This window comes from Panthera tigris, chromosome B3 (genome assembly GCF_018350195.1).
Source record: "Panthera tigris isolate Pti1 chromosome B3, P.tigris_Pti1_mat1.1, whole genome shotgun sequence".
Classification (NCBI taxonomy): Eukaryota; Metazoa; Chordata; class Mammalia; order Carnivora; family Felidae; genus Panthera; species Panthera tigris.
Window position 1 is genome coordinate 62,690,922 of NC_056665.1, and position 14,011 is coordinate 62,704,932.

Sequence of the window (14,011 nt, forward strand, 5' to 3'; positions counted from 1 at the left end):
TTTACTCTTCACAACCATGCTGTGAATTGGATACCATTATTACAGGCTGAGGGAACTGAAGCACTGAACTGTCATGTAATTTGCTCAACATACACTGAATATACAAAACTACGCGTTTCCATCAAATCCCTCTTCCACACTCCCTCACATCCACACCACGACCGGACCGAGAACGCCCCGTCTCTGAAAACCCCGACTGCTCCAGGGCCCCGTGGGTGGTTCCTCTCCTGGGAAGGACGGGGCGTCCCAGAGCGCAGGCGCGGGCGGAGGGAGGGGCGAGGACAGAGGCAGGGATTGGTGGAAGAGAGTTGAAACCTAGTAGCGGAAGTCCCGCCCAGCCTGGGTGAAACTTCCGGCTCCAGTTCCTTGGGTCTTATGCTGACGCAGGGGAGCTAGCGGCGCCGGGATGGTGTTGCTGGAGAGCGAGCAGGTAAAGCCACAGCTGTCTGGCCGAGGGATGGATGTAGTTTGGGGCTTAGCTCGGGGCCTCTGTCTCCTGCTGCGGGAGGGACTAGGACTTGACGGGGAGAGGATTTGGGACTGCTTAACGGGGCCTGGCTTATGTTCCAGTTCCTGACGGAGCTGACCAGACTCTTCCAGAAGTGCCGGTTGTCGGGCAGCGTGTTCATCACCTTGAAGAAGTGTAAGCAGCTGTCCACGCGGCAGGGCCAGAAAGAAGCTGGGAAGCCGAGTGATGCCCCGGCGGGGGTGCCAGGTGTTCCCAGTTTCCGGAGCCGAGGGCGGAGTCCGTCTGCCGCGCATCCCCTCCGTCCCCTACCTTCCTTTTCCTGTAGTGTGCACTTTCAGGGCTGGGGGACGGGAGCATTAGGGATTGTGGTGCGTGCGACCCCCGGCACTTAGCCACCCAAACTGGTTCTGGTTACAGTGTGCCCCAAATAGAGCTTTTTTTTTGGTCAAGGATTCCAATCCCCGCCGTTAGTGAGATTTAAGCTGCTTTTCTGTTACTATGTTCCCGTCGTGGGAGTAGCAAGTAGTTTCCCAAGGTTTGGCCAAGCTGTTGGTGATAGCGGATGATGTAGTTATCAGAACTAGAGCAGTGGAGGTGAATTACATATCGTCTTCCTATGCCTTCCATACTCACTTTTTGTCTGCCTGTTAACGTCTGTGGCTGTGTTCATCAGGATGTATTTTTCATGCAGATGACGGTCGAACGAAACCCATTCCAAGAAAAGGTTCTGTGGAGGGCTTTGAGCCCTCCGACAACAAGTGTCTGTTAAGAGCTACTGATGGGAAAAAGAAGATCAGCACCGTGGTGAGTTGGATTCGTGATACTACAATTTTGGAGTTAGAAGACTTGAACCTCACTGAGGATGGGGCATAGCTGAAGCAGGTTTTTGTTTTTAAGGTTTGTAAGGGTTTAGCTCTCCCGCTGTTTTGGGATCGGGGCCTTCTTTTAATATCTTAGTAGTAGGAAATTCAAGAGCAAAATTAAATTGAAAAAGTCAAACGCTTATTCTACTGAAGTTTTTGTGGAAATAAAATTAGCAGATCGGTCCTTACTCATAGTGGCATTGTAAGGAGGAATTGGCATAAATATTTGATGCCTAATTCCCTTACCGTGTTGGGCCTTCAATGAACAGTTTCTTGGTACCAGATGATTTTACTTGTAAGCTGATTATTCCCTTGTGTTTGTGGTTGACATAGCAAATATGTAGCAACAAGACTTCCTGGATTCTGAATGAATTACTTCTTTCCTTTGCTGGGGCAGAACCACAGTGCCCTTTAGTTACATCAGTATAGGGTCCTTAGGAGAATGTAGACCATAACTGGTTGATAAGTTTCCCTTTGTCAGTTATCTTGAGAGGACTTTTATAGTAATGCAAACTTGTGGATTTAAAAAATAAACTCGGGTATCATGAAACGCGAAAACTTTAGGAATCTTCAGAAGTAGAATTTCTCTTGTGTTGGCTTGTATTTTGTTTAAATAGGCCTGAATTAATGGAAGTAGGTTTAACATAAGGTGGGGAGGAAGTAGTTTAAATGTAATTTTCACAAAAGATTAAAACAAAGTTCTCTGACATCTCTAGAATCCAGGGAGAAAGTCGGTGCCACGTGTGTAAGAAACTTCAGAGGGAGGAGCATAGCTTCCTTAGGAGCCCCCTTCTACCTCTTTCTCATCTTGGTACAATTCTCAGGTGGAAAAAAGTACAGAGCTGCTTTGCTTCTTCCTCTGGCAGAGTAGAGTAGGAAAACAGCCATTGGTGTATTATGACCCCTAAAATTGGAAAGAGATTTTTTCGAGATTACGATGTTACGTTGTTTTCAAGAGGTTTTGTTTTAAGATGTTATGTTGTTTTCAAGAGTTGTTGCCTAGGGTGAGACAGAGGATTCTTACATGAGTAATAAGGGTGGACCTTTTTTTTTTTTTTCCCCCCTTCCCCTTTCTAGGTGAGCTCCAAAGAAGTGAACAAGTTCCAGATGGTGAGTTTCTGGTGTACCCTATATGCCCTTTCTCAGGGCAAGGGTGAGCACAAATTGAACAGTGGGTTAAGAATGTTTTGTCAGTAGGTTGAGTGAAACCGCCAGGCTCTGAATTTTACTTTCAACACCGATGTTGTCTTCCATTTTAGTTTTTTAAGGTAGATGTTGCTTTCCGCTTCAGATTTGTTCTCTGTAGTATAGTTAAACAAGAAGTTGCCTGCAATTTTCCCTTTTGGCTTAAAAAATGTCAGAAGCTGCTGTCACGTGAGAGAGTGTTTTCCTCTCACACCATTTTTCCGTAGTATACACGTGTCCCGTGGTCGTCGGTGCTTTATCAAGTAGGTAGGCTTTCTGATACTGACTACCCTGAATTCATTATGGAAATGAGGCAGCTGCTCCACCAATTTGCAACTCTTCCCACTAAGTGGGCGCTGTGTGTCTTTTAGGCTTACTCCAACCTACTGAGAGCTAACATGGATGGGCTGAAGAAGAGGGACAAAAAGAGCAAGAGTAAGAAGAGCAAAGCAGCACAGTGAAGGGCACCAGGTTTCCTGCTTTCACCAACTAACCGCCGAACTACTAGTTTTCCTTTGGTTTTTACTTTGGGCCGCAGAGCTAGGTTTCTGGTTCCCCTGTAGTAACTTTTCCTGGGAGATTAGGGTCATTTTGGGTGGAAGAAGGGCTGCAGTGTTTACAGGGTAGTTGTAAGAAGCCAAGTGTATTTTAGCATTGGCTAATTGGTCCGTGTTGCATGCTTGTATGTCCCCGGGTCATAAAGTCTCTGTAGCTCTCTATGTGAAGAACAATGGATCATTAAACTTCTGTTTATCCGCACTGACCATATCTTATTTATTACTTTTCCCACCCCCTATTAATAGTCTGTGGCAATGATTACTCACCTGTGTTCTAGGTTATTGGAATTAAAACCTGACAGTTTTATAAAAAGTTGTGCTATCTCATGGGTAGTCTTCCCAACGGGCCGTGTAATTTAACATCATGGTTCCTTTGGCAAATTTGAATGGGTTCTCATAGCCAAATGAGACTTTGCTTAATTGCCTTAAAGATAAACATGTTACAGAATAGCAGGAATAACGATTCCAAGTTAAAAATGGTATCGGATTTCTGGAAGCCCTTTGGTTTGGACATTTTCTGGGGAGGGGAAAAAGAATATTTAATTTTTTCAAGAGAGCAAGTTGCATGATGGGTTATTGGACAACCTCTCTTTATCAGATTTCTTAATGTTTACCTACATCCAAAGGAAAAATTGTGTAAAAATTCTAGAATAGTTAAGTGTTACAGTTGTTTCAGGTGTACAGTATAGTGATTCAGCAATTCTGTACATGACTTAGTGCTCATCAGGATAAGTGAAGTCTTAATCCCCTTCACCTGTTTCACCCCTCCCCTGACCCCAACTTGCCCCTATCAGTTTGTTCTCTGTAGTTAAGAGTCTGTTTTTTGGTTTGTCCCTTTTTTTTGCTTGTGGTGTTTCTTAAATTCTGCACCTGAAATCATATGGTATAGGTCTTTCTCTGATTTCCCTTAGCATTATATTCTCTAGATCCAACCATGTTGTTGCAAATGGCAAGATTTCACTCTTTTTTGTAACTAATACTCCACTGTGTATGTATCTACCTCTGCTTTATCCATTCATCTATCCATCGGACACTTGGGCTACTTCCATAATTTGGCTATTTTAAGTAATGCTTCAGTAAACCTAGGGGTGCATGTATCTTTTTGAATTGGTGTTTTGTGTTCTTTGGGTAAATAGTAGTGGAATTACTGAATCATATGGTAGTTCTATTTTTTAGTTTTTTGAGTAACCTCCATACTGGTTTCCACAGTGGCTGTACCAGTTTGCCTTCCCACCAACAGTGCAGGAGGGTTCCTTTTACTCCACATCCTTGCCAACACTTGTTTCTTGTGTTTCTGATTTTAGCCATTCTGACAGGTGGGAAGTGGTATATCTCATTGTGATTTTCATTTGCATTTCTTTGATGATGAGGGATGTTGAGCATTTTTTATGCGTCTGTTGACCATCTGTATGTCTTCTTTAGAGAAATGTCTGTTCATGTCTTATGCCCATTTTTAATTGGGCCCTTGTTTTGGTGTTGAGTTATATAAGTTCTTTATGTATTTTGGATACTAACCCTTTATTGGATATGTCATTTACAAATATCCTGTTTGGTAGATTGTCTTAGTTTTGTTAATTAAAAAAAAATTTTTTTTAATGTTTATTTATTTTGAGGGAGGGAGAGACAGAGTGCGAGTGGGGGCCAGGCGGGTAGGGGAAAGGAAGAGAGAGACGGAGACACAGAATCCGAAGAAGGCTCCAGGCTCCGAGCTGTCAGCACAGAGCCCCATGCAAGGCTGGAACTCACAAACCACAAGATCATGACCTGAACCGAAGTTGGATGCTTAACTGACTGAACCACCCAGGTGCCTCTAGTTTTGTTATTTTTTTTTACCTATGCAGAAGCTTTTTATTTTGATGTAGTCTCAATAGTTTATTTTTGCTTTTGTTTCCCTTGCCTCGGGGGACATATCTAGAAAAATGTTGCTACAGCCGATGCCAGAGAAATGACTAGTTGTGGTCTCATCTAGGACTTTTATGGTTTGAGGTGTCATAATTAAGGTCTTTAATACATTTTGAATTTATTTTTGTGTAGGATGTAAGAGAGTGGTCTACTTTTCTCAACACCATTTGTTGAAGACACTTTTTCCCATTGCATATTCTTGCTTCCTTTGTCAAAAATTGACTAAGCATTAAGCATGGTTTTATTTCTGGACTATTTTATTCCATTGATCTCTATTTTTGTATCTGCACTGTACTGTTATGATTACTACACCTTTGTAAGTGTATCTTGAGATCTGGGATTGTGATATGTCCACTTTTTTATTTTTCACAGTTGCTTTGGCTATTATGGGGTCTTTTGTGGTTCTATACAATTTTAGGATTGTTCCAGTTCTGTGGAAAATGCTGTTGGTATTTTGATAGAGATGGCATTGAATCTGTAGATTGCTTTGGGTAGTGTGGACATCTTTGTTCTTCCAATCCATAGGCATGGAATGTCTTTTCATTTGTGTCGTCTTCAATTGCTTTCATCAGTGTTTTATAGTTTTCAGAGTACAGTTCTTTCATCTCCTTGGTTAAGTTTATTCATAAGTATTTTGTTGTTGATGGAGTTGTAAATGGGATTGTTTTCTTAGCTTCTCTTTTCTGCTACTTCATTGTTAGTGTATAGAAATGCAGTGGATTTCTGTATATTGATTTTGTATCTTGTGACCTTACTGAACTCATTAATCAGTTCTAGTAGTTTTTTGGTGGGGCCTTTAGGGTTTTCTATATGTAGTAATGACATCTGCAAGTAGTGAATAAAGTTGTACTTACTTCTTACCAGTTTGGATGCTTTTTATTTCTTTTTTACCTGGTTGCTGTGACTAGGACTTCCAGTACAAAGTTGACTAAAAGTGGTGAGAGCTTTTCTTTTTCCTGATCTCAGAGGAGATCTCACTTTTTCACTATTGAGAATGATGTTTGCTGTGGGTTTTTCAGGTATGATTCTTATTATGTCGAGATATGTTCCCTCTAAGCCTAGTCTGTTGAGGATTTTTATCATGAGTGGATGTTGTACTTTGTCAAATACATTTTCTGCATCTATTGAAATGATATGGTTTTTATCCATTCTCTTGATGTATCATTTGATCATTGATTAATTTGTGAATGCCGGGCCACTCCTGCATCCCAGGAACAAATCCCACTTAATTGTGGTGAATGTTGGTTTTAAATGTATTGTTAGATTCAGTTTGCTAGTATCTTGTTGAGGATTTTTACATCTTGTGTTTTCACAGATTTTACAGAGATACTGGCCTGTAGTTCTTTTTGTAATGTCTTTATTTGGTTTTGGTATCAGAGTAATGTTGGCCTCATAGAATGAATTTGAAAGCGTACCTCCCTCATTTATTTTTTGCAATAGTCTGAGAAGAATTGGTATTAACCCTTCTTTAAATGTTTGGTAGAATTTACCTGTGAAATCCTCTTGAGAGTTTTTTGATTACTGATTCAATTTCATTGCTGGTAATTGGTCTGTTCAAATTCTTTATTCCTGATTCAGTTTTGGGAGGTTATGTGTTTCTAGAAATGTACCCATTTCTTTTAGGTTGTCTTAATTTGTTGGCATGTAGTTTTCATATTATAATCCTTTTTTATTTCTGTGGTGTCAGCTGTTATTTCTCCTCTTTTTTTTGATTGGAGTCTTTCTTTGATGAGTCTGGCTAAATGCTATCAATTTTGTTATCTTTTCAGAGAACCAGCTCCTAGTTTCATTGATCTTTTCTATCGTGTTAGTTTCTATTTGGTTTATGTTTGCTCTAATCTTTATTATCTCCTTCCTTCTACTGGTTTTGGGTTTTCCTTTTTCCCCTAGTTTCTTTAGGTGTAAGGTTAGGTTGAGATTTTTCTTGATGTAGACCTGTATTGGTATAAACTTACCTCTTAGAACAGCTTTTGCCCACACCAAAGATTTTGGACCATTGTATTTTCACTTTGATTTGTCTCTGTGTATCTTTGATTTCTTGGTTGAGCCATTCATTGTTTAGTAGCATGTTATTTAACTTCCCTGTGTTTTATGCTCTTTCCAGACTTTTTCTTGTGGTTGATTGAGTTCTAGTTTCTTAGCACTGTGGTTGGAAAAAGATACATGGTATAATTTGTTTCTTGAGGCTTGTTTGTGGCCTAATATGTGATCTGTTCTGGAGAGTGTTCCATGTGTACTTGAACAGAATGTTTATTTTGCTGCTCTAGGATGGAATGTTATGAATATATGTTAGATCCATCTTACCCAGTGTATCATTCAAAACCAGTTTCCTTGCTGATTTTGTCTTATCTACCCGTTGATGTAAGTGGGGTGTTAAAGTACCCTATTATTATTGTATTACTATCGATTACTTCCTTTGTTATTACCTGCTTTTTATGTATTTGGGTGCTATCATGTTGGGTGCATAAATATTTACAATGGTGACATCTTGTTGGATTGTCCCCTTTATTATTATGTGGTGTTTTTGTCTCATTACAGTCTTTGTTTTAAAGTCTGTTTTGTCCAACATGAGGATTGCGACCCCAGCTTTCTATTTCCATTTGCATAAGTGCTTTTCCATCCCTTCACTTTTATCTGGAGGTGCCTTTAAGACAGAACTGTCTTGTAGGCAGCATATAGATGGGCCTTGCCTTTTTATCCATTCTGTCACCCCATGTCTTTTTTAACTTAAATTTTTTTTTTTAACGTTTAGTTTTGAGAGAGAGAGCACATGCACAAGCAGGGGAGGGACAGAGGATCTGAAGCAGGCCCTGAACTGACAGCCTGATGTACTGCTCGAATTCAGGAACCATGAGATCATGACCTAAGCTGAAGTCAGACACTTAACTGACTAAGCCACCCAGGGGCCCCTTTTCAAGTTTATTTGAGAGATAGTGTGTGCACACTTGAGGTGTAGGGGAGTTACAGAGAGAGGGGGAGAGAATCCCAAGCAGGCTCCTTGCTCGGTACAGAGCCCAGTGGAAGAGCTCCATCTCACAGACCATGAGATCGTAACCTGAGCCAAGATCAAGAGTTGGACACTTAATTGAATGAGCCACCCAGGTGCCCCAACACCCTGTGTCTTTTGATTGGAGCCTGTAGTCCATTTACAAAGTAATTATTGATAGGTATGTACTTACTGCTATTTTGTCACTTGTTTTATGGTTCATTTTGTACTTTCTTTCTTAATCTCCTCTCACGGTTTGCTGGCTTTCCTTAGACATATTCTTTTTTCTACTTTTTGCCTATTACTGGTTTTTGATTTGTGGTTACCATTAGGTTAGTAGTTAGTATCTCATTTCTTGTGCATATAGCAATCTATATTAAGTTGTTGTTCACTTAAGTTTGAACCCATTGTTTACTCCTCTCCCCACATTCTAGGTATTTGGGATATACTTTACACCTTTTATTTTGTGAATCCCTTTACTAATTTTTATAGATAAACTTAATTTTATGCTTTTGTGCTTTCTACTTTTCTTCTGTCTATATGGTCTTTCCTTTCCACTGAGTCCCCTTTAACACATCTTGTAGGGCTGGTTTAGTGGTCATGAATTCCTTTAGCTTTTGTTTGAGAAACTCTCTCTCTCCTTCTATTCTGAAGGATAGCCTTGCTGGATAGAGTATTTGTGGCTGCAGGTTTTCTTTCAGCACTTTGAATATATCATGTCCCTCCCTCTGGCCTGCAAAGCTTTTGGTGAAAAATTAGCCAGTAGCCTTACAGGGTTTCCCTTGTATGTAACTATTTTCTCTTGTACATTACTTTTTGGCTGTTTTAATTACTACGTTTCTTGGTGTGGACCTTTTTGGGGTGGTTTGGGCATAGTCATGTGCTTAGTCATTAGGATTAAGAAAAAAAGTGGCTGTTTTCTTGTGTTCTAGCTCCACAAAACCTTCAGTGTTAATGGATTTGCAATTTAAAAGCAGCAGATATATGAAAGCATTTATTATATTCAAAAAGATAAATTTATATATTACACATGAAAAACTTACAAAGCTCAACTTTGTGGGACACCTTCTTAGAATGTAAAGTTTAAATTACAGTGAATGTACAACATTTCATAGTATAAGCTCCTGTCTTTCAACAAGATAATGACCATTCTTTAGGATTAAAATAAAATTCTGTAGTAGTCATCTCTGTAGCTATACAGGAATAACACAGATACCCTGCAAAAGAGAAAAGGTAGGATCAATATAATGGGTGAAGAACAAAGTTAATAACAAATTTAGAATGCTTAGTGTAAGGCTAGTCATTGAAAAAACTAAGTTTTACAGAAGTGGTGATGGGCAAGGGTCTGTAGTATAGGATCCTACATAAGGGGGACACCATGCCTTTTAAGCAGCTGGTAACGAATGACTGGCATTCTGACATGAGGACATCTACAGCACAGCAGTCACAGCATTTCCCTTTCATTTAGACATTCGTAGGAGTTACCTGGGTGATGTAGATTCGAAGTGGGATTGCTACCCCTGGGACTGCTGGGTTTTGTTATTGACAAATCATGACTGATTCATAGTCCTGAGCAAGCCTTACTGGTTATCAGGTGCCATTCCAACATAATCGCTTATCAGCCATCACAACTCGACAAGACAATAAAATATGCCATTTCGAAATCCCTCCTTGAGTTTTCACCCACACTGAAACCTGCAATACCTAAGTGGTAACTTACTTTTTTTCTACTTTGATGTTATAAATTTCATCGCAGACTAATTTGAGGTATCTTTGCTTTGGCAGGCGGGACAGCAGCTGCTTCACAGTTGTATTAAATGCCTGTTCATCAGCATCCCACTAGGAAAAAATAGATAAGACTTAATGACAGGTCCTAGTGTTTATTCACTGGCTTTTTCTGGGTCACTAATGAAATGCCAATGCCATTTAAGTGTACTGCAAAAAATCACTTACAGATAAAACTGGTGGGAGATTGTTGGGGTTTTTCCTTTGAAGCACCGATTTTTCTGTACAAGACTCCTTTTTAGATCCTGCTGAGCAATGCCGTAGTGTGCTACGTGACTTTAGACCAGTTATTACTGATTTATTTTGTGTAAAATGCAAATAACACCTCTGTGTGCATCCATTTGAGTGGAGCATAAAGCAGTAACTGCCAGCACAGTGGTATATGCTTATTTACAAGATGACAAGAGAAAAATGTATCAAATGTTACTTTGGGGGCAAAGTTCATTTTTTTTCATCTAATTTAATCTGTGACTAAACACAGAGTTGACAAAAAAGTATTCTTTGATAGGATGTTAAAAAAAATCACCTGCAGCTATGATTGAAGTTTGTTACCTTAAGAATGCTTATTCAGGGGCACCTGGGTGGCTTAGTCAGTTAAGCCTCCAGCTTCACCTCAGGTCATGATCGCACTGTTCATGGGTTTGAGCCCGATGTCGGGGTCTGTGCTGACAGCTCAGCGCCTGAAGCCTGCTTCAGGTTCTGTGACTCCCTCTTTCTGCCCCTCCCCCACTCGTGCTCTCTCAAAATAATATACATTTGAAGAAATGCTTATTCAACTTTTTAGAAGTTTTAGGCTATTTGATATTAAAGGCTACTTGTAAAAAAAACTTTTTTGGGGGTACCTGGGTGGCTCAGTCCATTGAGCATCTGACTCTTGATTTTGGCTCAGGTCATGATCTCACTGTGAAATCAAGCCCGCATCAGGCTTCGAGTTGGCAGTGCACAGCCTGCTTAGGATTCTCTCCCTGCCCTGTCCCTGATCGTGCTCTCTCTCTCAAAAATAAATAAAGGTGTTTTTTACTTTTTTAATTCCAGTATGGTTAACATACAGTATTAGTTTCAGGTGTATAATATAGTGATTTAACGTTTCTATACATATTCCATGCTCATCATGGTAAGTGTACTCTATCCCCTTCACCGATTGTACCTATCCACCCCTTGTCTGGTAACCATCAGTTCTCTTAACTAGAGAGTGTTCCTTAGTCTTTTTTTTTTTTTTTCCTTATTTGCTTTGTTTCTTAAATTCAACATATGAATGAAATCATGAGATTTGTCTTTCTCTGGTTTATTCCATTTAGCTATCTTATTGTAGTTTTGATTTGCATTTCCCTGATGATGGGTGATGTTGAGCATCTTTCCATGTGTCTGTTGGCCATCTGTATGTCTTTGGGAAAATGTCTATTTGGGTCCTATGTCCATTTTTAAATCAGATTGCTTGTTTTTAGTGCTACCTATAAAAACTTACACACACTTAATTCTTGACTTAATTTTTATAAAAATACATAGTTCTAGTTCTACAAATAAGCTTCCCTAGTTGTAATGAAGGTCTGAGACAGCATTGTATGGAGGTTAAGAGTATAGATTTTACTAGTCTGTCTAGGTTCAAATTTTGTCTCTGCTAATTACTAGTAGGTTGACCTCGAGTAAGGTATTTTATATTTCTGGGCACCTGGGTGGTTCAATCGGTTGAGGGTCTGACTCTTGATTTTGGCTCAGGTCATGAGCCCAGAATCGTGGGATTGAGCCCCAGGGTGGGCTCCATGCTAAGCGTGGAAACCTGCTTAAGATTCTCTCTCCCTCTGCCCCTCTCCCCTGCTTGTGTGCTCTCTCTCAAAAAAAAAAAATTTTTTTTAAAGATACTTAGTATCTCTTCTTCCATTCACCATAAAATGTAAAATGCTGCTTTTTATTTATATAAGGGGTTAACAGTACCTATCTCGAGTTTGTTATGATTAAAGGAGTTAATATTTGAAAAATGCTTGGGAATGCAAGCTGGTGTACCCACTCTGGAAAACAGTATGGAGGTTCCTCAAAAAACTAAAAATAGAACTATCCTATGACCCAGCAATTGCACTACTAGGCATTTATTCATGGGATACAGGTGTGCTGTTTCAAAGGGACACATGCATCCCCATGTTTATAGCAGCACTACTGACAGTAGCCCAAGTATGGAAAGAGCCCAAATGTCCATCGATGGATGAATGGATAAAGAAGACGTGGTATGTGCATACACACACACACACACAATGGAGTATTACTCAGCAATAAAAAAGAATGAAATCTTGCCATTTGCAACTATGTGGAGGGAACTAGAAGGTATTATGCTAAGTGAAATTAGAGAAAGACAAAAATCATATGACTTCACACATATGAGGACTTTAAGAGACAAAACCGATGAACATAAGGGAAGGGAAATAAGGAGGGGGCCAAAACAGAAGAGACTCATAAATATGGAGAACAAACTGAGGGTTACTGGAGGGGTTGTGGGGTGGGGGGATGGGCTAAATGGGTAAGGGGCATTAAGGAATCTACTCCTGAAATCATTGTTTCACTATATGCTAATTTGGATGTAAATTTTTTAAAAATTAATCATGCTTAGAGCAAGGCCTGCTCGAGCCTGATACACAGTAAAAATATGAGGTGTGCAGTAAAAATACAGGGTGTTGAAATATTCTCTGAAATTTAAAAGAAAGTCACTAGAAAAGTATGATTCTCTCAAAATCTGATTCAGTAATATATATGTCACATAAAAGAACAATTATTGAATTCCTGGAACTGTCAAAAAATACTCAGTATCACTAAGAAAATAATGCCATTTTAATTTTGTTTTGGCAAATTAACACCCAAACTTCGGAATTTTAAAGGCCATAATGCACAAGAGTTCATCTTGCTTACCTCTAATGATAAAAACTGTAGGATGGTTTCTTTGGGTAGATCCACCTGTCGATACACAAAAATGTAGGTTATCTGTCAAGGAACCCAAGGCAGCACATACTGCCTGACAATGGTGTTGTTTGGAGGGAGCAACATGAATAGAGTTGGCAGAGTCTGGGACACGACTGTGCTATAAAATAAAGCACACTTAGATGAACCATGCAACGGTAAGAGGTCAGCACTGGAAAACAAATATCTCTGGTCCTCACATGTTACACCCCAGAAGCTTGCTGCTACTTTCTGCACTCAGTATATTTTTAATGAGGCAAAGGTCTGAAACATTTTAGGAAAACGGTGATTTTGTTTTTATTCCCCCTGCCCCCCCCCCCCCCCCCCCATCTTTCAGAGGAAGAAAACAGGAGAAACAAACACAGAACCTTCAGTTTTCTCCCCAGTTTTTACAGATTTAGATTGCATGTGGTTCATATCAGTGATAAAAGGCCTGGAACCCAATACTGTGCACAATGAGCATAAATGGCCTGACCTCTGAGGAAACAACTTTAAAAACAGGACAATTCTCAAAATGTTAAAGAAAGAGACTTACAGCCAGAATTTCAATTTCACTGCTTTTCTGATGTAAGTTGGCAAGGGAGGTCTGAAGTCGGGTTTGTACCTAAAACAAGAAAACCTGTCAGAATTCAGAAGCTGCCAACCCAAACCATCTTTCTTGCCATTTTATTTCTTATTGTAGGAAACCATCCATCACGAGTGACAAACTAAGGCCTAGAAGGGCTCCCAAAGATTATCTAAGGACTTGTTCTCAACCCACCCCGGAAAGATGAGTGCTTAGTCTATCCTGATCTCAGGGGAAATGAGATTTTATAGTCTGTTTTGATAATTTAATGCTCCACCTACTTAGTTGTTTAGCATTAAGCTCAGGGCACTAAAACTGTGCATGGGAGCAGGAGGATTTTATTATTAAGCTACATTTGGAAAAAGAAGGTGACAGCAGTGAGGACACGGAACTCAAGGGGGCTGAAAGCAACAGAAAGATGTGAAAATGCGTCACCATCCAACATCCTGAGAAACAGCCAGGAGAGCATAGCAAAATGAGGTCATCTTTTATATTTGTCTAAACGCATTTCTACATAATGACTGTTCTGTAACACTCACTCACTTCCCAAGTTAGGCCAGTGTCCTGACCGGGCTCATGAGTGTGAGGATTGCCCTTATTTCTTTCCCCTACCTATTTAAATCCATCAGGGATTCCCTCCAGGAGGCCTTGGTCTATCATCCGTGCAGACACTGCTCTCCACCCCGCCCCTGTGTCTGTATGTAGCAGTGTGCCTAATGCAGCATTCTGTTACTTTTCCTCTGTTGGTCTCCCAAC

At 40.1% G+C, this 14,011-nt stretch overlaps 2 protein-coding genes across 5 annotated transcripts in view; one reads left to right on the top strand and one right to left on the bottom strand.

Annotated features, from left to right (window-relative positions):
• Positions 1-320: 320 nt before the first annotated feature.
• SRP14 (signal recognition particle 14) lies at positions 321-3,276 on the top strand. The gene is made up of 5 exons (XM_007081647.3): positions 321-430; positions 571-643; positions 1,161-1,273; positions 2,410-2,442; positions 2,889-3,276. Exons 1-5 carry the CDS (start codon positions 407-409, stop codon positions 2,976-2,978), a joined length of 333 nt encoding a protein of 110 aa, XP_007081709.1. The 5' UTR covers positions 321-406; the 3' UTR covers positions 2,979-3,276.
• A 5,364-nt stretch (positions 3,277-8,640) lies between these two features.
• EIF2AK4 (eukaryotic translation initiation factor 2 alpha kinase 4) overlaps positions 8,641-14,011 on the bottom strand; it is a 98,282-nt gene continuing 92,911 nt past the window's right edge. For 3 of the 4 annotated variants that reach the window (XM_042989171.1, XM_007081644.3, XM_042989172.1), the window contains exons 36-39: positions 13,226-13,294; positions 12,643-12,687; positions 9,683-9,801; positions 8,641-9,179 (exon numbers count right to left, since the gene is read on the bottom strand). In XM_042989171.1, coding sequence (XP_042845105.1) covers positions 9,122-9,179; positions 9,683-9,801; positions 12,643-12,687; positions 13,226-13,294 — 291 coding nt within the window. In that variant the 3' untranslated portion in view covers positions 8,641-9,121. Of the gene's footprint in view, positions 9,180-9,682; positions 9,802-12,642; positions 12,688-13,225; positions 13,295-14,011 lie in introns of those variants that run through there. The other variant, XR_006218674.1, reaches the window with a different exon arrangement.

Coding starts and splice junctions, on each gene's coding strand:
- SRP14 (XM_007081647.3), top strand. CDS start 407: ATGGTGTTGCTGGAGAGCGAGCAG. Junction 431..570: donor TGTTGCTGGAGAGCGAGCAG/GTAAAGCCACAG, acceptor CTTATGTTCCAG/TTCCTGACGGAGCTGACCAG. Junction 644..1,160: donor GTTCATCACCTTGAAGAAGT/GTAAGCAGCTGT, acceptor TTTTTCATGCAG/ATGACGGTCGAACGAAACCC.